The sequence below is a fragment of the Macaca mulatta genome, chromosome 1, assembly GCF_049350105.2.
Source record: "Macaca mulatta isolate MMU2019108-1 chromosome 1, T2T-MMU8v2.0, whole genome shotgun sequence".
NCBI classification, from domain to species: domain Eukaryota; kingdom Metazoa; phylum Chordata; class Mammalia; order Primates; family Cercopithecidae; genus Macaca; species Macaca mulatta.
The window spans coordinates 148,331,292-148,357,587 of record NC_133406.1 but is presented as its reverse complement, the minus strand read 5'-3'; the positions used below and the strand labels follow the sequence as shown (position 1 = coordinate 148,357,587).

At 39.6% G+C, this 26,296-nt stretch overlaps 1 protein-coding gene across 1 annotated transcript in view; it reads left to right on the top strand.

The window, feature by feature from the left end:
* Positions 1-301: 301 nt before the first annotated feature.
* Positions 302-26,296, top strand: part of BRDT (bromodomain testis associated) — a 51,997-nt gene continuing 26,002 nt past the window's right edge. Inside the window, exons 1-12 of the mRNA XM_015144758.3 lie at positions 302-520; positions 2,524-2,661; positions 5,688-5,802; positions 11,582-11,754; positions 12,359-12,709; positions 13,490-13,618; positions 14,874-15,062; positions 15,925-16,097; positions 16,171-16,460; positions 16,546-16,659; positions 16,887-17,024; positions 26,054-26,115. Of these exons, the coding sequence (XP_015000244.2) occupies positions 329-520; positions 2,524-2,661; positions 5,688-5,802; positions 11,582-11,754; positions 12,359-12,709; positions 13,490-13,618; positions 14,874-15,062; positions 15,925-16,097; positions 16,171-16,460; positions 16,546-16,659; positions 16,887-17,024; positions 26,054-26,115 (2,064 nt within the window). The 5' untranslated portion in view covers positions 302-328. The remainder of the gene's footprint in view (positions 521-2,523; positions 2,662-5,687; positions 5,803-11,581; positions 11,755-12,358; positions 12,710-13,489; positions 13,619-14,873; positions 15,063-15,924; positions 16,098-16,170; positions 16,461-16,545; positions 16,660-16,886; positions 17,025-26,053; positions 26,116-26,296) is intronic.

Below are 26,296 nucleotides of genomic sequence, written 5' to 3'. Positions count from 1 at the left end.
TGGGTTTAAGCGAGTCTCCTGCCTCAGCCTCCCAAGTAGCTTGGATTACAGGCATGTGCCACCACGCCTGGCTAATTTTTGTATTTTTAGTAGAGACGGGGTTTCACTACATTGGCCAGGCTGGTCTGGAACTCCTGACCTCAGGTGATCCACCCGCCTTGACCTCCCAAAGTGTTGGGATTACAGGCCTGTGCCCCGTGCCTGGCCTCTGTTACTGTTGAATAACACTTTTCAGCTCCTGTGGAAACCATTCCTAAAGTGCTTCTGAAGTACTCAGTTTTTGTTTTTCAGGATATGTACGTGTAAGCAGGATTCGAAGCAGTTAAGAATGTCTCTGCCAAGTCGACAAACAGCTATTATTGTTAACCCTCCTCCACCAGAGTATATAAATACCAAGAAAAATGGGCGATTGACAAATCAACTTCAGTATCTACAAAAAGTTGTCCTAAAGGATTTATGGAAGCATAGTTTTTCATGGCCTTTTCAACGTCCTGTGGATGCTGTGAAACTAAAGTTGCCTGTATGTATGTCTTCAACTATATTTCAAAAAAAAAATCCTGTACCTTTCTGTAAGACATAGCTAGTCTTTAATAAATCATATTTGTTGGGCACGTTGGCTCCTGCCTGTAATCCCAGCACTTTGGGAGGCTGAAGTGGGCAGATCACCTGAGGTCAGGAGTTCGAGACCAGCCTGACCAACATGGAGAAACCCCGTCTCTACTAAAAATGCAAAATTAGCCAGGTGTGGTGGCACATGCCTGTAATCCCACCTACCCAGGAGGCTGAGGCAGGAGAATCTCTTGAAGGTGGAGGTGGAGGTTGCAGTAAGCTGAGATTACACCATTGCCTGGGCAACAAAAGTAAAACTCCATCTCCAAAAATTAAAAATACAAAAGTATTTAACAAATACCTGATTTATTTAGCATCACTGAAGTCTATCCCAATGAGTAATTGTTTTCCAAAAAAACAAAGTATTTTTCTGAGCATTCACATTCTTATTTTAATGAGTTGTGATAAATTATAATACATGTTTTATTATAGTATATGTCACTTCACCTTTTGGATGCAGAGTTATCCTGAATTTTACCTTTTCCGTGAAGTTTCTCTTGACACTTCCTGGCAGGCTTGGTCGCATCACATACAGAATTTGACTTTAGGTCTTACGTTAGGAATTTTTAGCCATTCAGTAATGCAATGGTTGAGTAGTTTACAATATAGCTAGTCAACTTGAAGATGGGATTTTATTCTATGGAGTCAGACTCCATAAAAACAAGGTTCTTACTCCTCCTGCCCTTTTTATTTTCAAGGATAATTTTATTCTGAAATTCTTATCTTTATTCATCTTTATTGGCTTTTTTTTTTTAAACATCTAAAAATAATGCCATAGCAGTCAGCTTTGTTTCTCATTACTAAAGGTTTTAGTTTCTAGAATATGGCCTTTTTTTTTTTTTTTTGAGACAGAGTCTCGCTCTGTCACCCAGACTAGAGTGCAGTGGCATGATCTCAGCTCACTGCAACCTCTGCCTCCTGGGTTCAAGTGATTCTTGGGCCTCACCCTCCCAAGTAGCTGGGAAGATAGGCGTGTGCCAGCACACCTGGCTAATTATCTGGGTTTCTTTGTTTGTTTGTTTGTTTTTTGTTGTTGTTGTTTTTTTGTTTTTTTTTTTTGTTTTTTTGAGACGAGTCTCGCTCTGCCGCCCAGGCTGGAGTGCAGTGGCCGGATCTCAGCTCACTGCAAGCTCCGCCTCCCGGGTTCACGCCATTCTCCTGCCTCAGCCTCCCGAGTAGTTGGGACTACAGGCGCCCGCCACCGCGCCCGGCTAGTTTTTTTGTATTTTTTTTTTAGTAGAGACGGGGTTTCACCGTGTTAGCCAGGATGGTCTCGATCTCCTGACCTCGTGATCCGCCCGTCTCGGCCTCCCAAAGTGCTGGGATTACAGGCTTGAGCCACTGCGCCCGGCCTGTTGTTTTGTTTTTTGAGACAGAGTCTTGCTCTGTCCCACAGGCTGGAGTGCAATGGCACAATCTTAGCTCACTGCAACTTCTGCCTCCCAGGTTTGAGTGATTCTCCTGCCTCAGACTCCCGAGTAGCTGGGATTACAGGCACGCGTCATCACGCCAGGCTTATTTTTGTATTTTTAGTAGAGATGGGGCTTCCCCATGTTGGGCAGGCTGGTCTCGATCTCCTGACCTCAGGTGATCCACCCACCTCGGCCTTCCAAAGTGCTGTGATTAAAGGTGTGAGCTACCACGCCCGGCCAATTTTCTGTATTTTTATTAGAGATGGGTTTCACCATGTTGGCCAGGCTGATCTTGAACTCCTGGCCTCAAGTGATCCTCCTGCCTCAGCCTCCCAAAGTGCTGGGACTACAGGCGTGAACCACTGTGCCCAGCCAGAATATGACTTTTTAAAGATAATCAGTTTCTCTAGTTACAGGTGTATAGTGTATTAAATTTCTTTGTATATCAATGGTTGTAGTGTATTCATTCTTACTAACATTTAGAATTTGTTCAAAACCATAGGATTATTATACCATTATAAAAAACCCAATGGATTTAAATACAATTAAGAAGCGCTTGGAGAATAAATATTATGTGAAGGCTTCAGAATGTATAGAAGACTTCAATACAATGTTCTCAAATTGTTATTTATATAACAAGGTATGTAAGCTTTATGTTATACTTGCTAATTCTTTGCCGTTACATATAGGAGAGAGATGTATAAAATCGTGATCATTTCAGATTTCAAGTCTCTTCATTTGAAATCTTTTACGTATATGTGTGTGTGTATATATATAATTTTTTTTTTTTTGAAATGGAGTCTGGCTCTGTCACCCAGGCTGGAGTGTAGTGGTGTGATCTCGGCTCACTGCAACCTCCGCCCCCAGGTTCAAGTGATTCTCCTGCCTCAGCCTCCCGAGTAGTGGGGAATACAGGCACTTGCCACCCTGCCAGGCTAATTTTTTTTTTTTTTTTTTTTTTGAGACGGAGTCTCGCTCTGTTGCCCAGGCTGGAGTGCAGTGGCCGGATCTCAGCTCACTGCAAGCTCCGCCCCCCAGGTTCACGCCATTCTCCTGCCTCAGCCTCCCGAGTAGCTGGGACTATAGGCGCCCGCCACCTCGCCCGGCTAGTTTTTTGTATTTTTTAGTAGAGACGGGGTTTCACCGTGTTAGCCAGGATGGTCTCGATCTCCTGACCTCGTGATCCGCCCGTCTCGGCCTCCCAAAGTGCTGGGATTACAGGCGTGAGCCACCGCGCCCGGCCCAGGCTAATTTTTTATACATTTTTTTTTTTTAGTAGAGACGGGTTTCACCATGTTGGCCTGGCTCGTCTCGAACTCCTGACCTCAGGTGATCTACCCACCTCGGCCTCCCAAAGTTCTGGGATTATAGGTGTGAGCCACTGTGCCTGGCCAAGATCTGTTACATATTTTTAAGGATAATACTTTTTCACTGAATTTCACAATTTTCACATACCAATACTTGTTCAGTCTATTTGCTATAATATTTTTGTGCCTGAATAGCTGTAGTGGCTTGTTATGTTTTTAAAAAATACCAATGAGAGCTGGTTTCTGTGAATAAAGTATTTCAGAATGTTTTCTGTTGCATTCCTGTCATTTTAGTTATGAGATAAAGGAAAAGTCTTAGTATATATTAATCTTCATTAAATTTTCACAGTATGGACCCCTGGCCATAAACTAAAAAGCCAAACCAATTGCCTACTTCTAAACTTCACAACAAGTTGATTTAAAGATCAGATATGTTCTCGCTGGGCACAGTGGCTCACAACTGTAATCCCAGCACTTTGGGAGGCGGAGGTGGGAGGATCATGAGGTGAAGAGATCGAGAACATCTTGGCCAACATGGTGAAACCCCGCCTCTACTAAAAATACAAAAATTAGCTGGGCATGGTGGCACATGCCTGTAGTCCCAGCTACTCTGGAGGCTGAGGCAGGAGAATCGTTTCAGCCCGGGAGGTGGAGGTTGCAGTGAGCCGAGATCACACCACTGCACTCATTTAAAACTATCAGCCAAATTTAAAACTATCAGCACAAATTTAAAACTATCAGCCAATGCAAATGATTTTTTTTTTCTGAGACAGGGACTCACTGTGTTGCCTAGGCTGGACTTGATCTCCTGGGCTCAAGTGATACTCCTACCTCAGCCTCCTAAGTAGCTGGGATTATAGGCACACACCACTGCATCCAGCTCCAATGTGGATTTTTTTTTTTTTTTTTTTTTTTTTGAGACGGAGTCTCGCTCTGTCTCCCGGGCTGGAGTTGCAGTGGCCGGATCTCAGCTCACTGCAAGCTCCGCCTCCCGGGTTCACGCCATTCTCCTGCCTCAGCCTCCCGAGTAGCTGGGACTACAGGCGCCGCCACCTCGCCCGGCTAGTTTTTTGTATTTTTTAGTAGAGACGGGGTTTCACCATGTTCACCAGGATGGTCTCGATCTCCTGACCTCGTGATCCACCCGTCTCGGCCTCCCAAAGTGCTGGGATTACAGGCTTGAGCCACCGCGCCCGGCCCCAATGTGGATTTTTTAAAAATCAGTACCATTGGCAACTTCATTTTAATTTAACTACAATTCCAAAGGGTGCTTTCAGATGTAATATTTTTAAATGAAGTTTAGTAATTTTCCTGAGCTACCTAACTTAGAAATAAATGTTCTCTTTAAGAGAACTGTTGCTTTGTAAATTACTTACTTTTTTCTCAGTCATAAATTGAAGCAAGATGAAGACTTGTAAGCAAATAATTGATTGAAAAATTGAAATTTTTTTTGTTTTTTTTGAGACAAGAGTTCGCTCTTGTTGCCCAGGCTGGAGTGCAATGGTGCAATCTCGGCTCACCACAACCTCCACCTCCCAGTTCAAGTGATTCTCCTGCCTCAGCCTCCCTAGTAGCTGGGATTACAAACATGTGCAACCACACCCGGCTAATTTTTTTTTTTTTTTTAAAGACATAGTTTTGATCTTGTTGCTCAGGCTGGAGCACAATGGCACTATCTCAGCTCATCGCAACCTCCGCCTCCCGGGTTTAAGCAGTTCTCCTGCCTCAGCCTCCCGAGTAGCTAGGATTACAGGCATGCACCACCATGCCTGGTTAATTTTGTATTTTTAGTAGAGACGGTGTTTCTCCATGTTTGTCAGGCTGGTCTCAAACTCCCGATCTCAGGTGATCTGCCCGCTTCAGTCTCCCAAAAACTGCTGGGATTACAGGCGTGAGCCACCGCGCCCGGCCTAATCTTGTATTTTTAGTAGAGACAGGGTTTCTCTATGTTGGTCAGGCTGGTCTCGAACTCCTGACCTCAAGTAATCCACCCCCCTCAGCCTCCAAAAGTGCTGGGATTATAGGCATGAGCCACCATGCCTGGTGAAATTCTCATTTTTAATACCTCTTTGATTTAGTAGGATTGGTTGGATTGTAATTCTCTAGTGTTCGGAAAGCCATTTGGGTACTTGTTAGAAGTTGAAGGAGTAGAATGCTAGAATTTTAAATGTGAGCTGCTTTCAACCATAGAGAATAAGAAAATAAAATGTGAGCAACTTCACTATTTTCTAAATTTATAAGAGATTAATACTGTCTAGGAGTACTATGTTACTGCCTTCAATAAAGTGGCCTGAATTTAAAACATTTGGTACAGTGACCATACTGTATATCCTTATGGTATATTTAATATGTTTTGTAGCCTGGAGATGACATTGTTCTTATGGCACAAGCTCTCGAGAAGCTGTTTATGCAGAAATTATCTCAGATGCCACAAGAAGAGCAAGTTGTGGGTGGTAAGGAAAGAATCAAGAAAGGTAAGGCAGGAGGTAAACACTTCATGGTTCTCTCTGTTTTTTTCCCCTCTCTGTCTCGTGTGTGTGTGTGTGTGTGTGTGTGTGTGTGTGTGTGTGTGTGTGTGTGTGTGTGTGTGTGTGTGTGTGTGTAAATCCCTCAAAGGAGACAGACATCCAGACGTCCTACATCCTATTCGATTGATAAAAAATGTCCATTTGAAATAATCTGCCAAACCTTGATCACAAGGATGGGTATCATTCAAAAATAGTGAGGACTGCATTGATTTTGGCCTTGGAGCCAGCTTTCCTGTAGCATAATGCCATTCACATAGTAGGGATTCAGAAAATCATAGCTGTTACTACTGTTTTCAGTGGATCTTGTATCTGTGCTGTACTGATAAGAATGCCCAAATTGCTAGTGCTCTCTGCATTAAAAAAAATTTCCATAGCTGAGAATGAAATGTTAGTATTGGATTGGGAGATTGTCTTTTTTTCCTAACTTTTTCTTCAGTCACAAAAATCTTTGGAGGAAATCATCTTTACAACTAATAATCATATTGTTTAAATATGGTGTTTCAAAAATCTTAAGTATCCAAATAGATTTATTGTAGAGGTTAACCAAGAATTTAGTAAATGTTGGTTTATCTTTGGATCACTTAAGCAGTGTAATCTTTAAGTTCTTAGTCATTCCGTGTTAGTTTCCTCATTTATATTATCAGGAAAATATTTATTTATTTTTTATTTTTGAGACTGAGTCTTTGCTCTGTCACCCAGGCTGGAGTGCAGTGGCACAATCTCGGCTCACTGCAAGCTCCGCCTCACGGGTTCACGCCATTCTCCTGCCTCAGCCTCCCGAGTCGCTGGGACTACAGACACCCACCACCACACCCAGCTAATTTTTTGTATTTTTTTTTTTTAGTAGAGACAGGATTTCACCGTGTTAGCCAGGATGGTCTCAATCTCCTGACGTCGTGATCTGCCCGCCTCAGCCTCCCACAGTGCTGGGATTACAGGCGTGAGCCACCGCACCCGGCCCGAAAAATATTTTTCTTTCATGATTGTAAATGTTTATAAAGTGTATAGTTAAGTGCCTGAGATATAGGAGGCTTGTAATAGGTTCATGGCAGAAGTTGATTTTTTTTTTCAGGTTTTTATTGATAGTAATATATATTTTTTATTGCTAATAGATCCTTAAGGTGGGTCATAACTTATAGTGCTTTAACCAAATCTATGAGATATTCACTGATTATTTAAGTCGTTATTCTTATTTTAGAAAAGGTTGATCTAATGTCTGACAATGTGAGACCTAGGCTTCTACAAGAAGATTTAAGTAAGCCCTTATGAGGTAGATAGTACATAGATCAGTATGGTATTTAAATTGTAAAACCAACGTGCTAATTGTTGCTGACTTAAATTATTACCCTTAGCAAGATAAAAATTGGTATTTTTTCCATTTAATGTTGTTAGAAGGTAAAAATTATTGATCTTCTCATTGATCTTTTATCTGAGGGAAACATGCTCTTAGCAGTTACCTGAGCATCTGAAACAAATAGCTACAACTTAACTTTCAAGTGTTTCTTTAAGGTTTTTTGTTTTCTTTTTTTTTTTTTTTTTTTTTTTTTTTTTGAGACAGAGTTTCACTCTTGTTGCCCTGGCTGGAATGCAATTGCATGATCTCTGCTCACTGCAACCTCTGCCTCCCACATTCAAGTGATTCCCCTGTCTCAGCCTCTTGAGTAACTGGGGTTACAGGCATGCACCACCACGCCCAGCTAATTTTTGTACTTTTTAGTAGAGACAGGGTTTCACCATGTTGGACAGGCTGGTCTCAAACTCCTGACCTCAGGTGATCCACCCACCTTGGCCTCCCAAAGTGCTGTGATTACAGGCATGAGCCACTGCGCCAGGCCTACATTTAAGTTTTTTGTTAGAAATAAAACTTGAAAAAACTTACAAGGCAATGCATTATGGAAAAAAATTAAGACAATGCATTATGACACGTGTCAGATGAAATTACATGTAATATATACTGTGTTTCAAAAGAATGAGAAGTTTTGTTTTATTTCGAGACAGGTCTCATTCTGTCACCCTGGCTGGAGTGCAGTGGCACTCCACGATCACAGTTCACTGCAGCCTCGAGCTCCTGGGCTTAAACAGTCCTCCCACTTTAGCCTCCCAAGTAGCCAATATTAAAGACACGTGCCACCACACCCAGCTAATTTTTTTGTTTCTTATAGAGGTGGGGTCTCATTTTGTTGCCCAGGCTGATCTTGAACTCCTGGCTTCAAATGATCCTCATGCCTTGGCCTCCCAAAGTGCTAGGATTACAGGCATGAGCCACCATGCATGGCCAAGAGTGAGAAATTGATATGTGATGTGTGCCAGTACATTTTATATTGCTATAAAGAAATACCTGGCTGTTCGTTGTGGCTCATGGCCGTAATGCCAGCACATTGGGAAGCCAAGATGGGAGGATTACATGAGCCCAGGAATTCAAGACCAGCCTGAGCAAGACAGAAGGACCCTTTACAGAAAAATTTAAAACTTTGCCAGGTATGGTGGCATGCACCTGTAGTCCCAGCTCATCAAGAGCCTGAGGTGGGGAGGATTGCTTGAGCCCAGGAGTTTGAAGGTGCAGTGAGTCATGGTCACACCACTGCAACAGAGTGACAGAGCGAGACCCTGTCTCAAAAAGAAAAAAAAAAGAAAGAAATGAAATATGTGAGGCTGGGTAATTTACAAAGAAAAGAAGTTTATTTGGCTCATGGTTTTGCAGGCTGTATAAGTATGGCACCAGCATCTGCTTAGCTTCTGGGCCTCAGGAAGCTTTCAATCATGGTAAGAGGCAAAGAGGGAGCTGTTGTATCACATGGCAAGGTGGGGTTAGGGAGGAGGTGCTCTTTTAAGCAACCAGATCTTGTGTGAACTCATAGAGTGAGCACTCCCTCATTACATCGAGGACGACACCAAGAGAATCATGAGGGATCCACCCTCATGACCCAAGCACCTCCCACACCAGGCCCCACCACCAACATTGGAGGTCACATTTCAACATGAGATTTGAAGAAGATGAAACATCCAAACCATATCATGCTGAAAAAGTTGGGAAAGGCTTTAGAGGTGCTATAAGTTATGTTTGACCTCAAAGGATAGGTAGGATTTGGCTTCAGAGTGAATGTCTAAGTTTAAAAAACTTCTGACAGAAGCATTCCACTACCAGAGTCATGTCTTTGTTAGTCACGGTAGTAGGGAAATTGTCATATGATGGTAGCTAGTTTAAAATAATGTGGTTATGTACATGTTGATAATTTATGGCAAAGAAAACTCGGTATTAAATTGATAATATTGATTGAGCAAATACTTGAGTGCTGATTATGTACCACAACACTGTTCTGTGCTCTTGAGATATTATCACTAAATAAAACAAAAACTTTGCCATCTTGGAATTTATATTCTAGTAGGAAGTGAGAGACAAACATGACAGATTCAGTGGAGGCCTCGTTGAGAAGTGAAGATTTGCAAGAAGAACATTCCAGGCGGAGGAATCGGCTAGAGCAAAGGCCTATAACAGATCCTCCATCACTTTGGGCCATGCCTTCATTTGTGAATCGATCTTGCCATCTCAACCATTTTATTCCTTTGTTATCTCCCTTTTTTCTTGCATCATTAATCTCTCCTCCTCTATGGGGTTAGTTTCATTACCCTATAAACTGGGTCTAGTATCTCATCTTTAAAATACTCCTTTATTCATATTCTTCCAGCTATTGTTCCTTTTTTTCTTTCTTCCTGTATACTCATGTACTCCCCTTAGCACAAGTTCTAGCTTTATTTCACCACCAAAGACGTTTTGTCAGTCAGGGTCACTTGTAGTCTTCATTCTGCAAAATTTAAGTAGTGTTTTTTTCTATTCTCATTTTATTTGACTTCTGTCAGTATTTGCCTTAGGAGACTACTTTGTCTTTTTAAAAATGCTTTTATTTCTTCGTGCACACACTAATCATGTGTACTTACTTCCCATTCTATAGTTCTCTTGACCTAGCTGTCTTCTTCTTACCTGTATAGTGACACCTTAGTTGTCAGCTTTAGAGAGGGAGGCCTTCCTTGGCTACCCTGTCCATAATAGTTCTCTGCCTTAGTTTAGTTAGTAACGTGTATATTTCCTTCCTAACACTTAGCATCACTTGTACTCAATATGATTACTTATTTTTTGTCTGTTTCTTACACTAGACAGTAAGCTCCAAGAGCAGATACTATGTCTGTCTTGTTCATTTTTGAGCCCAGGAGGTTGAAGGTGCAGTGAGTCATGATCACACCACTGCAACAGAATGACAGAGCGAAACCCTGTCTCAAAAAAAAAAAGACATATGTGAGAATTTGCGCCCTAGCACCTAAAATGGTGCCCAACACAATAGGCATGCAGTAAATATTTACTGTGTTTCTCTCATGTACCAAGTACTGCATTAGGTACAAAAGATTTAGGGGTGACCAAAACAAAGTCCCCTTACTCTCACAGAGCTTTTTATTGTGAGAGACAGAGACAAAATTAAGTAATTGTAACTATTCCTCACTATGCAGATCTAATTAGCTCCCAAGTTCAAAGAGTAACAACAGTTGGAATATCAAAGGATGTGAGATTATCTGAATGTATTTGATTCCTAAGTTTTAAAGAGTAGTGACAACTCAGATATTGAGGAATATCAGCCCTGTCTTAAAATACATTCAGATTTACTTAGGCAAAACAAATAGTCGTCTTCTGCTTACCAAATTTGAGCAAGGCCAATAGGCTAGAGTGAGGTAAGGACAGGGAAGTAATAAGAAGTGAGGTTGGAAGGAGGGAAGAAGTACGGAGAAGAGGACAAGCAGGTCGCATATATGCTGTGAGCACTTTGGTTTTTACTTAGCAAGATTCCAAGTCGTCACTAATTTGAGTTTTAAAAGATCACTTTGACAGCTGTTTTGAGGATAGACTATAGAGTACCAAAGCAGAAGGAAGACCTGCCTGGATGTTATTGCAGTAATTGAATTGTGCACTGATGATGCCTTGGGCCAGAGTGAATGCCGCTTGTGAGAAGTGTTTGGAGTCTAGATAGGAAGATAATGCTAACAGGGTTTGCTGCTGGGTTGCATATGGAGTTTGAGAGACAGTGGAATCAAAGATGACTTCAGGGTTTTTGTTGTGAACAATTAGAAGAATAGAGTTGCCTTGATGGAAGGTTGAACTCTTGAAATAACAGATTTCAGAGTGATATGATCCAAATGTCTGAAGTCATAACATTCTGTAAAAACAGATAGGGCAGAAGAACATGACAATTGTTCCTTTGGCAGAATTTTCTGAAGAATGTATTGATAAGAGAATCATATTCACATCTTTTGTTCTGTGATGGACTATGTGTAACAATTAATGAAATCCTTGGATATTTATGCAGAGCATTCTGAAGACCTCACATAGTACTGTGTGGTTGGTCTCCAGAGTATCTGAAATTTTTGCTTATGTTCACAGCTACCTGAAGCTAACCACATGGCTCTATTATTAGTCTTGGTTTAAGCCAGGCACCTTTTTGAATAAAGCTGGTAAACCTACCATTAATAACAAATGTTGAAGTCTCCATTATTATATCTTTATATCTAAATTGGTCTAACCTGTCTAATCCTGTGTGTGTAGATTTCAAAATGAAATAAGTATCCTATGCTTATATTGCTAAAAAGCTGAACTAAATGAATTGAAATAGAAAATAAGACAGAAAGTGGTGTTTTATACTTTATTCATTCATATATTTGATTCTGGCTCATACTTTTCCAGGCACTCAACAGAATATAGCTGTTTTTTCTGCTAAAGAAAAATCGTCGCCCAACGCAACAGAAAAAGTATTTAAGCAGCAAGCAATTCCTTCTGTATTTCCTAAGACATCTGTTTCTCCCTTGAACGTGGCACAAGGAGCTTCAGTCAACTCCAGTTCACAAACTGTGGCCCAAGTAAGTTTATTATAGTTTTAAAATCATTGCTTTTTAATTTTGGATTTTTTTTTTCAGTTAATAGGAAAACTAGTCTTCAACATCTAGCAGTTTTTCTTTTTTAATTCATTTAGCATCTAGCAATCTGAAATCATACTATTTCCACCTCTATGCATTTTATGAATAGAGACCTAAGAGGCTAGCCAAATTTTTGATATTTCTTAGGTAGAATTTGTACTGTTTGGATGTCTTGATAGTATTAATATCAGAAGTTGTTCACCTACATAGTTTTCTTTTAAAAATCATATATTCTTGCTGATTTTCAGGTATTCAGAAACTTTGGTATAACTATGACTTTGATTTTTTACTTTTCATTCATCTTAAGGTTTGCACAAGACATTCTTTGGTACGTGGGAAGATAATATTAGAACTATTTAGTTTGCCTACAAAAGGAAATTAACCTTTAGCAATAGTTAATACATGGATTGACAACAATATTTGTAAATTATCTATATAAAGATTTGGTGCCAATAATCTTTCCCTTTTTTCTTTTAAGTGATAAGGAACTATTGCTCTGAATATCACTTTAAATATATTTTTTTGTTGTTGAATTGTTCTGTTTTAGGTTACAAAGGGTGTGAAGAGGAAAGCAGATACAACAACTCCTGCAACTTCAGTAGTTAAAGCAAGTAGTGAATTTTCTCCAACATTCACAGAAAAATCAGTGACATTGCCACCTATAAAAGAAAATATGCCAAAGAATGTTTTGCCAGATTCTCAGCAACAATATAATGTTGTGAAGAGTGTTAAAGTAACTGAACAATTAAGGCACTGTAGTGAGATTCTTAAAGAAATGCTTGCAAAGAAACATTTTTCATATGCATGGCCCTTTTATAATCCTGTTGACGTTAATGCTTTGGGACTCCATAACTACTATGACATTGTCAAAAATCCAATGGATCTTGGAACTATTAAGGTAAATGTTGCCTTAATAGGAAGAACTTCTTTTTCTTGATTATAAAAGTAATTCATCATTGCAAAGAAATCTTAAAATCTAGAAAAAGATGAAGGAAATTAAGATCATCATTGTCATACTACCTGGAGTGAGTCACTGGAAATTTTAAAAATATATCTTTTTGTTTTCTTCCACTTGAACATGTCCATGGTTCTAGACCACGCACAGTGGCTCATGCCTGTAATCCTGGCACTTTAGGAGGCCAAGGCGGGCAAATCACTTGAGGCCAGGAGTTCGAGACCAGCCTGGCCATGGCAAAACCTCGTCTCTAATAAAAATACAAAAAAAAAAAAAAAAAAGCTGGGAATGGTGGTGCCTGCCTATGGTCCCAGCTACTCCAGAGGCTGAGTCACGAGAATCACTTGAATGCAGGAGGAGGAAGGGTTGCAGTGAGCCGAGATCATGCACTGCACTCCAGGCTGGGTGACAGAGGGAAATTCTGTCTCAAAAAAAAAAGATTATATGAAAACACTCTACTTTTGTGATTTTGTTCCAGTTCTCTTTACCTGGAATGTCCTCCTTCCTTATCTCTACTTATCAAAATTCACTGGATTTTTTTTCAAAGTCTAAAAAATATGAAACAAATGTTGCAAAATTTTAACATTTGTCAAATCTGGATGGTGGGCAACTGTTTTCTGTATATATGAATTATTTTGTAATATGAACATTTAATATCGGTGCTCAAATAATTATTGAATTGAACTATTTGTTTGTGAATCCTGTAGTTTTTCTTTAATTTAGGAGAAAATGGATAACCAAGAATATAAGGATGCATACAAATTTGCGGCAGATGTTAGATTAATGTTCATGAATTGCTACAAGTACAATCCTCCAGATCACGAAGTTGTGACAATGGCAAGAATGCTTCAGGTGAGCCATTACTTGTGCTCTGAAAGTGTTTTTCCTCTGAACATAGTTTAAACATCTTTTAGAACCATAACTTAAGAGATAAAGAATAATAACACCCACATCTCTTAAGTATTAAATGGCAAAAACCACAATTGCTTTTGCACCAACAAAATAGTTTATGAATTATACTTTTAAAACTGAGGGGGTTGTGTGTTTTTTTGTTTGTTTGAGTTCTTGCATCCTTTAGTAGTGAATATTTTAATGAAGCTGCCCTGCATACAAAGGAAACTGGGGAAATATTAGTGAAGAGGGGATGTAGATATATATATGGTTGACTAGAGCCCATGTCCCACTGAGGGGACAGTCTAAATGAACCATTTGGAGGTAATAGAATGATCTACCAACTATAGGGCCCTTGAAAGAAGATCCCATGTATTACTTGAGAGGTCTATCTTGCCTGAAAAAAATGGAGAAAAGTTGCTAAGTTTGGCAGGCAGAGAAGCATGAGTCTTTTTTTTTGACATGGAGTTTCATTCTCGTTGTCCAGGCTGGAGTGTAGTGGCACAATCTTGGTTCACTGCAACCTCCGCGTCCCAGGTTCAAGTGGTTCTCTTGCCTCAGCCTCCCAAGTAGCTGGGATTTACAGGCATGTGCCACCACACCCGACTAATTTTGTATTTTTAGTAGAGATGGGGTTTCTCCATGTTGGTCAGGCTGATCTTGATTTCCCCATCTGAGGTGATCCACCCACGTCGGCCTCCCAAAGTGCTAGGATTACAGGCATGAGCCACGGCGCCTGGCCTGCATAAATCTTAATATGTTTCTTCTGATATATCTTTTTTTTTTTTTTTTTGAGACGGAGTCTCGCTCTGTCGCCCAGGCTGGAGTGCAGTGGCCGGATCTCAGCTCACTGCAAGCTCCGCCTCCCGGGTTCACGCCATTCTCCTGCCTCAGCCTCCCGAGTAGCTGGGACTACAGGCGCCCGCCACCGCGCCTGGCTAGTTTTTTTTTTTGTATTTTTTAGTAGAGACGGGGTTTCACCGTGTTAGCCAGGATGGTCTCGATCTCCTGACCTCGTGATCCACCCGTCTCGGCCTCCCAAAGTGCTGGGATTACAGGCTTGAGCCACCGCGCCCGGCCATCTTCTGATATATCTTAAAGGCAAAAAGAATTCTGGTCAAAATATGACACTGAAATGTACCTTTTATTAAAAGCTATAATTGCTGGATTAAATTAAAAATGCAGAAAACCATAACAAACTAATTTTTCATTATAGGATGTTTTCGAAACGCATTTTTCAAAGATCCCAGTTGAACCTGTTGAGAGTATGCCTTTATGTTACATCAAAACAGATATCACAGAAACCACTGGTAGAGAGAACACTAATGAAGCCTCCTCTGAAGGAAACTCTTCTGGTGATTCTGAAGATGAACGAGTTCAGCGTCTTGCAAAGCTTCAGGAGCAGGTAGTTGATTGTATTGATACAAATTTTGATAGTCTATGAGCACTAATCTATCAGGAAATTTTTTCTGCAGATTTAAAGCTGTTATAATTAAATCATTTCATAACTGTGGCTTTATTTACTTATTGGCAAATTTGTAATGTTTAATAGTCTTTCCTAATCAAATATTTATTATAAAAATCTGTTAATTTAAAAAAATTATGTCATCCCTAATCATGAATGGTTGATTCTCATTGAAATGATTTATGAAATAATCAGAGAGATTTTATGGATGAGGTCTTATTTAACATTAACTACTTTTTATGATAACATGTTAAACTGTTCTGGAGCTCAGGTCTCAAAAATCAATGATTAAAAACCAGCCGGACACCGTGGCTCACGCCTGTAACCCCAATACTTTGGGAGGCCAAGGTGGGAGGATTGCTTGGGCCCAGGAGTTCAAGCTTGGGCAACATAGTGAGACCACGTCTCTACAAAAAAATCAAAAAAATGTGGCAGGAGGATCACTTGAGCCTAGGAGGTTGAGGTTGCAGTGAGCCAGGATCACAACACTGCACTCCCACCTGACAGAGCAAGACCCTGGCTCAAAAAAACAAAAAAGACCACCTGGAAATGTTATTTATTCTTGATCTGTTTGTAGATGAATATTTAAGTTTATGAGTTGAGCACATGATAGTTTTTGTAATTTAAAACATGCCCTTTAAAAATTCAGTGCATTTGTGAAATTAAATAAAAACTTGAAGGAAATGTAATAAGAAATGAATTTCACAAAAGACACTCTTGACTTTGGAGTGCCTTCATTTTTTTCTAGTTTCTTTAATTATTTAGAGACATGAATGTTTACAGATTTTTTTTATTTTATCAGCTTAAAGCTGTACATCAGCAGCTCCAGGTTTTGTCCCAAGTACCTTTCCGTAAGCTAAATAAAAAGAAAGAGAAGTCTAAAAAGGAAAAGAAAAAAGAAAAGGTTAATAACAGCAATGAAAATCCAAGAAAAATGTGTGAGCAAATGAGACTAAAGGAAAAGTCCAAGAGAAAGTAAGTATCTTTTATTATGATAGCTTATTAAGACAATAACGATAAGTTGGACTAAATTTAGTTTTTGTTACAGTCAGCCAAAGAAAAGGAAACAACAGTACATTGGTCAAAAATCTGAAGATGAAGATAATGCTAAACCTATGAACTATGATGAGAAAAGGCAGTTAAGTTTGAATATAAACAAACTCCCTGGAGATAAACTCGGGCGAGTAGTTCATATAATACAGTCAAGAGAGCCTTCTCTGAGCAATTCCAATCCTGATGAGATAGAGATAGACTTTGAAACACTGAAAGCATCAACACTAAGAGAATTAGAAAAATATGTTTCCGCGTGTCTAAGAAAGAGACCATTAAAACCTCCTGGTATGTATTTCTGCATATTAATAGAAATCAGTTTTGTATTTGGTTTGGTTTTTGGTTATACTCACTTTCTTCCCTCCTAACACAGCTAAGAAAATAATGATGTCCAAAGAAGAACTTCACTCACAGAAAAAACAGGAGTTGGAAAAGCGGTTACTGGATGTTAATAATCAGTTAAATTCTAGAAAACGTCAAACAAAATGTAGGTGGCAGTTTTTATATTTATTTACTTATTTTTGTAGAGACAGGGTCTTGTGACATTGCCCAGGCTGGTTGTGAACTCCTGGCCTCATGTGATTCTCCCACCTTGGCCTCTCAAAGTGCTGGGATTACAGGCATGAGCGAGCATGCCCAGCCTAGGTGGCAGTTTTTAAATGTTCCTGCAACTGTTTAATTCTTCTGGCATTTTAATGTTTCTCTGTTTTGTAGCTGAGAAAACACAACCATCCAAAGCTGTTGGAAGTGTTTCCCGACTGAGTGAGAGCAGCAGCAGCAGCAGCAGCTCATCAGAGTCTGAAAGTAGCAGCAGTGACTTAAGCTCTTCAGACAGCAGTGGTTCTGAATCAGGTTAGCTGTCCCCTTAAATGTACCTCTGTTGGTGGGAGCATTTTTTTTCCTGTAATATTGATTTATATTTTGAAGAAATATTTGTTACTTACCCAGAATCCATGGTTTGTATATCATGCTAATTATTTAATTGCATGTTGACAATCTTAGTATTTTCCCTAAAAGAGATACTGTGTAAGACGAAACTTCATATTACATGTATATGACGTGTAGGTTTGTAATGTTGAAAAAGTTTACTCAAGGAGGGATAGTCTCAATAATTTCAAATCTTAATATCAAAATATATCAGATAATAAAATAATCTTGTTTTATAAAATAAAAGATTGAGAGCACCTTTCGCTTTACTCTCCATGATCTATCAAATCACTCTCATGTTGCAAGGGTTGCCATGTGGTGATACTATGTTCTGAATGGAATAATCATTTTGAGTTAAGAAACCAGTCATCCCAGAAGCTAGAAATCAGATTATTTTTCTACTTCTTTGGTTTCTTCACTGTAGAATATTTTCTTCCATCTATAGAAAAATGTACTTTAAATTCAGATTCTCAGCTATGCTCAAGTGACCTATTGTATAGTTTAGCAGTTGTGTCAAGCTTAGGTCACTTATGTTTTCTTTGTGCTTTTCTATTAATGATTACATAGTTGATAAGTAATCACTACCCCAAGAATACTGACTTGGCAGTGGTCCATCTTTATTGACCAAAAGGCAAATTCAGAATATAGGACACTTGTCCCTAAATTTTGCTTTATTTTAAATGAAGTATTTCTTGTGAAATTCAGTTCTCTTTTTAAAGAAATATCTCACACAGAATATTGTGACATCAGGAATTCTTAGCATTATTAAAAGCATCCCTCTTTTTTCAGTGTGGTAGTACGGTCTGCTGAATTGCAATACATTCTATTTAACTCTTAGTTCTGTTTAGTTTGCATTTATATGGTGCTGATTGCTGTGTTTTGCTTTTATATTTCTAAAGTATATAGTGATAAACATTTTTGGAGAATAAACAGAATTTTTACTTTCTTTGGAATTTGTCATACTAGAAAATTTAAAAAGGTAGGGCTCTGATTATACAGTATTTCCTTATTTGACTTCTAAGCATAGAACAATACTGGAAAAACTTAAGCTGCATTTAGTATTTTCAGTTGTAATTAGCATTTGTAACTTCATCTAATAAAGCATTTGTGGTCTAATAAGTTAGAGCACTTTGTCTTTTATTTGTAGGATAAAACTCTTACTGTACCTGTTAGTTTGAATTATCTAATTATAATAAATGCTTCAAGTGTTAGAGGAAAAGTACAATATAATATAGAGTTTTCAATAAAGTACCTTAATTTTAATATGAATTATCAGTTTCTGATACAATATTATTATATGTTGCTTGGAGGAAAGAATGTTTATCACTAACTTGTGTTCTTAAAATTGTGCAATATATATTCTCTGTTTTCCTAACATTCTATCAGAATAACTCAGCCTCAGAATTCAAATCTTTTTTTTTTTTTTTTTGAGACGGAGTCTCCCTTTGTTGCCCATGCTAGAGTGCAGTGGTGTGATCTCGGCTCACTGCAAGCTCCGCCTGCCGGATTTACCACCTTCTCCTGCCTCAGCTTCCCAAGTAGCTGGGACTACAGGCATCTGCCACGACGCCTGGCTAATTTTTTGTATTTTTAGTAGAGACGGGGTTTCACCCTGTTAGCCAGGATAGTCTCGATCTCCTGACCTCATGATCCGCCCGCCTCAACCTCCCAAAGTGCTGGGATTACAGGCGTCAGCCCCCGTGCCTGGCAATTTTTTGTATTTTTAGTAGAGATGATGTTTCATCATGTTGACTAGGCTGGTCTGAAACTCCTGACCTCAGCTGATCTGCCCACTTCGGCCTCCCAAAGTGCTGGGATTACAGGCGTGAGCCATTGTGCCTCGTCTTTAGTAATTTTTTCTTAATGTAGTTTTCATTTAGTATCTGTCTTCCTGGATTTTCTTATAGCAATTTGGCTATATGCAATTTTTTAAAGCAAGTCATTCTTTCTTTTATAATGTTTGTGTCAGAGAGCTTTAATTACTTTCTCTACAGTTTTTTTTTTTCTTTTTTTCCTGAGATGGAGTCTCACCTTGTTGCCCAGGCGGGAGTGCAGTGGCCCAAACTCGGCTCACTGCAAGCCCCGGCTCACTGCAAGCCCCGGCTCACTGCAAGCCCCGGCTCACTGCAAGCTCCGCCTCACTGCAAGCTCTGCCTCACTGCAAGCTCCGCCTCCCAGCTTCACACCATTCACCTGTCTCAGCCTCCGGAGTAGCTGGGACTACAGGCACCCGCCACCACACCCAGCTAATTTTTTGTATTTTTTAGTAGAGTCGGGGTTTCACTGTGTTACCCAGGATGATCTTGATCTCCTGACCTCGTGATTCGCCCGCCTTGGCCTCCCAAAGTGCTGGGATTACAGGCGTAAGCCATCGCACCCAACCTAAAGTTTTAAATATTATTGACTTCTTATAGTTATGCTGTTGTGAGTTGGTCTCTCTTTACTACAATACCATTATGCTGTTTAGGTGGGGCAAATGTTTTAAGATTTAATATCTGAAAAATCTTTGAGTGTTGTAAGTGATATTGAAGCTATTTATTATTCCACGTTACTTAAATGGTTATCTTTCATCATTCCCAAACTTCAGTTTATGCACTTTAGAAAATATAGACTTAGTTCTGCTTTGAGAGCTTGTTTGGAGGGTCTAGTAGGGGAGCACAGCTACTCGTGTACCCTTGACCAATGAACAGTCTTCCTCTATCAGAGAAGGTCCTCTTCAACCAAGTGCACAGCTTCGGGAGGGATGTACATGGAGTGGTGAGGGAGGAAGGAGATACCTTCCTGGCCATCCAGATCAGCTGAATCAACCCTTTGACCAATGGGGTGACAGGTGTTGCAACCAGATCACCTTCACTCACTCAATTCTGCTTTGTTAAGTAGGATTGATCACATGGTGGAGCACTGATTTACAAGGAAAGTTTTATTTAAAAATCTACCAAATTCACTTAATTCTCATTTTAAACAAGATATTAAATCAGTTTCAAGATAGTCGTAATGAAATCCCAAATCCTTGAAAAATGAAAATGAGAGTTCTATGGACTGGAAGCAGCATGTCATTGCAAATTTTAATGTGATTTTATTTTATTTATCTTTTTAACTGGTGTCAGCATATGCAGATAAGTCAAGAACATTTATTAAACATCAGTATAAATATAAAATCTTTTAAAATGATTTTTCATAACTAAAATCATTAAATGTCAGATCAAAGATGTAGCCAAGCCTTGAAAATGAAATCAATTCTAATGCACGTATCTTATGTTGACTAGGCTGTGTTAGTATGCATGCATAAGCTATTGAGAGTTTTCTAATGCTCAACAATCTTGGGGTTACCTTGAGTGATTTATAGGGAGGAATATAACTAATAGCTTTAATCCTGTGACTAGTAATGATACTGAGAAAAAAAAATCAAAAGGAGCAGCTCATCAATAGGAGTACTTTTAATAAAAACCTTCCTTATAGGGAATAACTCCAGGAACTGTCTAAATATAAGCCCAGATACTTGATTAGTGTGAAATAGAATTTTTTCAGTGTACTTAATTTCAGTTTTTGCACAGTTAAACACAAACTAAATGGTCATGACATCAATTCATTGTTTTTCTTTTTTCTTTTTTTTTTTCTTTTTTTTTTTTTTTTTTTGAGACAGAGTCTCGCTCTGTCACCCAGGCTGGAGTGCAGTGGCCGGATCTCAGCTCACTGCAAGCTCCGCCTCCCGGGTTCACGCCGTTCTCCTGCCTCAGCCTCCCGAGTAGCTGGGACTACAGGCGCCCGCCACCTTGCCCGGCTAGTTTTTTGTATTTTTTAGTAGAGACGGGGTTTCACCGTGTTAGCCAGGATGGTCTCGATCTCTTGACCTCGTGATCCGCCCGTCTCAGCCTCCCAAAGTGCTGGGATTACAGGCTTGAGCCACCGCGCCCGGCCCCAATTCATTGTTTTTCTTTAGCTGTTTAAGACTTAAAGTGAATTTGTCACTTCATCCTTTGGACTCTTTACATTTTATTGGATTTGGTGTAATGTTCAGAGAAAGAAATTTATTCTTTAAATAACATTTGTTTCTTTTTTAAAAAGCTTTCTTAGTTATGGGTGACATCAAACAGGAATAAATAAATTTGTAATTTTAGTACTACAACCTAGGTCTTCTATAGATATGACAAAGATATGATTTTTTTCATGCAAGGTTTGAAAACTGACAAACTTTGTTCAAGCCTAGATTTTAACTTTTTAGAGGAGGATGATTTAGTAAGTGCAGGAAGTATACAAAGAAAGCCTCTAAATAATGTTTGCCATTCAGACTAGAAAGCTAAAGGTAAATGACTAGAGTTTATTAAATTATTTTAGACTTTTATAAATTTCTTTTTTTTTTTTTTTTTTTTTTTTTTAATTTGAGACAGAGTCTCACTGTTGCCGAGGCTGGAGGGCAGTGGCTCCATCTCAGCTAACTGCAGCCTCTGCCTCCTAGGTTCAAGCAATTCTCATGCCTCAGCCTTCCAAGTAGCTGGGCAACAGACGTGCAGCACCAAGCCTGGTTAATTTTTGTATTTTTAGTGGAGACTGGGTTTCACCATGTTGGCCAGGCTGGTCTTGAACTCCTGGCTTTAAGCGATCTGCCTGCCTTGGCCTCCCAAAGTGCTGGGATTACAGGCATGAGCCACCACACCTGGCCTACCAATCACTTTTCTATAATCTGTCCTCTATAACAAAAGTGTGATTTCTTTTTCTAATTTAAAAGTCTTTGGTAATTATTTCTGCTACATATGGCATCATATTCTGTTGTGTGTATGTTTTTTTTTTTTTTTTTTTTGAGATGGAATCTCACTCTGTTGGCCAGGCTGGAGTGCAGTGGCATGATCTCGGCTCACTGCAACCTCCACCTCCTGGGTTCAAGCAATTCTCCTGGCTCAGCGTCCTGAGTAGCTGTAGCTACAGGTGCATGCCACCACCCCCAGCTAACTTTTTTTGGTATTTTTTAGTAGAGACGGGGTTTCACCATATTGGCCAGGCTGGTCTCGAACTCCTGACCTCATGATCCACCCACTTCAGCCTGCCTTGGCCTCCCAAAGTGCTGGGATTACAGGTGTGAGCCACTGTGCCGGGTCTTGTTTTTTTCGTTTTGTTTTGTTTTGTTTCTTTGTTTTTTAAATTGTATTATGTTCCTATTCAACTTTTCAGGTTTTTTAATTCAAATTGGCTTGCTAATAATATTTAGTATCTCTGGAACATCTATCTCAGTGCTTTGATTGGTGATAGGTAGTAAACTCTTTAATCAGATCTCTATGATTGCAGATTTTTTTTAGTTCTGTGTTTTTTTGTGTTTGATTTTTTGTTTTTTGTTTTTTGTTTTGAGACAGAGTCTCGCTCTTTCGCCCAGGCTGGAGTGCAATGGCGCAATCTCCACTCTGCAACCTCTGCCTCCCGGCCTCAAGCAATTCTTCTGCTTCAGCCTCCCAAGTAGCTGGGATTACAGGCACCTGCCACCAGGCCCAGCTAATTTTTGTATTTTTAGTAGAGATGAAGTTTCACCATGTTGACAGGCTGGTCTGGAACTCTTGATCTCGTGATCCACCCACCTCGGCCTCTGAAAGTGCTGGAATCACAGGTGTGCGCCACCGTGCCCGGCCTATGGTTAATTTTTTTTTTGACAGTTTAAAATGAAAACTTTGGAAGCTAAATTTTATATTGAGTTTTTGGGGCAGATGTGAAATTAGAACATTTATAATTAGGATATATGCCACAATATGCATTTGTTTAGTAATACACATAGTATCCATTTTGATCCTCTTAAGGTAGGTGTATACATGTTGTCATCCTTCCCTAGAGAAATTAGTTGACAATGTGTATGTTGTCATTATTGTTACCGATTTTATTTTTTATTTTTATTTTTGAGATGGTGTCTTGCTCTGTCACCCAGGCTGGAGTGCAGTGGCACGCTCTTGGTTCACTGAAACCTCTGCCTCCTAGCTTCAAGCGATTCTTGTGCCTCAGCTTCCCGAGTAGCTGGGATTACAGGTTTGCACCATCACGCCCAGCTAATTTTTATATTTTTGGTAGAGAGGGGGTTTCACCAGGTTGGCCAGGCTGGTCTCAAACTCCAGACCTGGCCTCAAACTCCAGGTAATCAGCCTGCCTTGGCTTCCCAAAGTGCTGGGATTACAGGTGTGAGCTACCACGCCTGGCCTTATTATCAATTTTAATTGATGTTTGCTAGCACTGATAGAGCTTCTTCACTAATTGAAATAGGGTTGTAAGTTTGGTAGTGAAAATATGTATGTTTGTCTTTTAATTTCAAAGGCCAGGAACTCATGAATATCATATATGTATAGTTTTAGTTTATTATGCTCTTAAAAAGTCAATTATGTACAATTAGAATGAGAAGCAAAATGCTGAGACTTTTATAAGCCATATATAGTAGGTGTTTTTATTTTTTTAACTAAAATTCCTTGATGCCTTTTGCTAATATCTTTAGATTTTGAGGTGCTAAGGTTTTGGGATTTCGAACTCCTGACCTCAAGTGATCCACCTACCTCGGCCTCCCATAGTGCTGGGATTACAGGCGTGAGCCACTGCGCCGACCTTGAGGTGCTAAGTTTTATAATAATTTTGAGCTTAGTTTTATATACTAGAAAACTAAGGTGATGCCCTTGAATTTCTTTTTTTTAGTAGAACACCAATCTGGTATGTCATATTTGTACTATACTTAAGAGTTTATATTGTAGGATGATGTCATTTTAGGTGCATATTTGAATAATTTAGATGTATAGATATACATATATGATCATATTAGTGAAGTCTTTTTGGTTTTGTTTTTTTGTTCAAAGCTGAAACCATAATTTCTCCTTTATGATTATGATTACTTTTAGACAGGGTCTGGCTCTGTCACCCAGGCTAGAGTGCAGTGATGCAATCTCAGCTCACTGCAACTGCCTTTTGGGTTCAAGCGATTCTTCTGCCTCAGCCTCCCAAATAGCTGGGACTACAGGCACACGCCACCACACCTGGCTAATTTTTGTATTTTACTAGTGATGGGGTTTCAGCATGTTGGCCAGGCTGGTCTTGAACTCCTCACCTCAAGTGATCTAACTGCCTCGGCCTCCCTAAGTGCTGGGATTACAGGCATGAGCCACCACGCCCTGCCTAATTTGTCCTTTAAATGCGAAAGCTATCTGGATATATATTCTCAATCTTCTCAGTCTGTCTCCTTCTCTTACCCCTACACCTAGCCTGCAACACTTAAATAATACTTAGCTGAGTGACATTAAGATGATTCATGTCATTTTAAATACTTGAATTATTTAAAGGATGTCATTGAGTGGCATTCAGCAATTTTAACAATGTCCAGCATCAAACATTTTAGGAGAGGAAAGAACAGTAACACATCCAGTGGAAACTGATGGCTTTTCAGAAGGCAGAAGGTAATTATTAAAATTAGAATGTTTTAAGTTTGAATAATGTTTGGTGTTGACCAGCCTTGGTGTCCTGGAGCATGAAACAAATAACACTCAGGTGGTCATGAAAGCTGGCTTGGAGAGACTGATCAAGGCAGTTACTACCAGTTTGGTGCTTTACCATACTGACCCAGGATTATGACTGGGGAGGATAGCATCAGAAACAATTGTAGGATAAAGAAAGAGAAACCCACTAGCACCCTGTTGGAGAGATCTCTTTTTATGTCTGCTTCTACTGCCAGTGTCAGCTGTACAGTATTTCTAAAGGCAGAGGAGATAATATAAAACCCATTTCTTGCTGTATAGCTGAGGCTGCCAAATAGCTTAGAAGTAATCAGATAGAATCTTTATTACAGAGTTTAGCAAGCACAGCAGACCTTTCCACAGACCTAAAATAGCATTACTTTTAATAAAAGACTGTATCCTCTCAGATAAATGACATCCCCTTCTCTTATAGTAAATTCTTGATTTTTTAAAAATTAAGCCTCTTAGGGCTATATTTATGGCTATTTGATAAAAGATGATTTTAGCATAATGGATGCTGCTTATTTGAAACCTTATCTCTGTTGCAACAAATTCCTTTTTAAACTGTCAGTTATTCAAGCTCTTTACTGTTAAGTAACATACTGTGCTTTTTTGCCTGAACATAATGTAAACTGAAATTTATTCCACTATAGGAAAATAAAATATCTTTTTTTTTTTTTTTTTTTTTTGAGACGGAGTCTCGCTCTGTCACCCAGGCTGGAGTGCGGTGGCCGGATCTCAGCTCACTGCAAGCTCCGCCTCCCGGGTTCACGCCGTTCTCCTGCCTTAGCCTCCCGAGTAGCTGGGACTACAGGCGCCCGCCACCTCGCCCGGCTAGTTTTTTGTATTTTTTAGTAGAGACGGGGTTTCACCGTGTTAGCCAGGATGGTCTCGATCTCCTGACCTCGTGATCCGCCCGTCTCGGCCTCCCAAAGTGCTGGGATTACAGGCGTGAGCCACCGCGCCCGGCCGGAAAATAAAATATCTTAAAAGCAGGTATCCCTTTAGAAATTCTAGCTGATTCAAAGAGAGTGAAAACCTGTGACTATAAGGATTTCTTCATATGAGAGGTTGGTAATAAAGGCATTTTCTTGAAATCACCACTGTATTTCTTTCTTTTTCTGAGACGGAGTCTTGCTGTCTCGCCCAGCCTGGAGTGGGGTGGCGTGATCTCGGCTCACTGCAACCTCTGCTTCCCAGGTTCAAGCGATTCTCCTGCCTCAGCCTCCCGAGTAGCTGGGACTATAGGCACCTGCCACCATGCCCAGCTAATTTTTTATATTTTTAGTAGAGATGGGGTTTCACCGTGTTAGCCAGGATGGTCTCCATCTCCTGACCTTGTGATCCACCCACCTTGGCCTCCCAAAGTGTTGGGATTACAGGCGTGAGCCACCGCGCCCGGCCCTCACTGTGTTTCTAATGTTGAAAAATTATAGCTTGTTATTTTTTAAGCTAATAAATATTAAAATATTTATGTGTATACATTTGCAGAAATGTTCCCTAAGTTTACAGAAGTAAAACCAAATGATTCTCCTTCTAAAGAGAATGTAAAAGTAAGTTAATTCTTTATTCGTATCTCCAAATTTTAAAAGTATGTATGTTATAACTCATAGGTATAGTAGTAGCTTTCTTTAAAATTGTTTTCAATTTTATTTTCATGAAGAAAGTTGTCACTGTTTTTAGCTTATCAACTAAATGTTCAGTGATTTCTTCCCGAAGAAGACCGAATAGGGA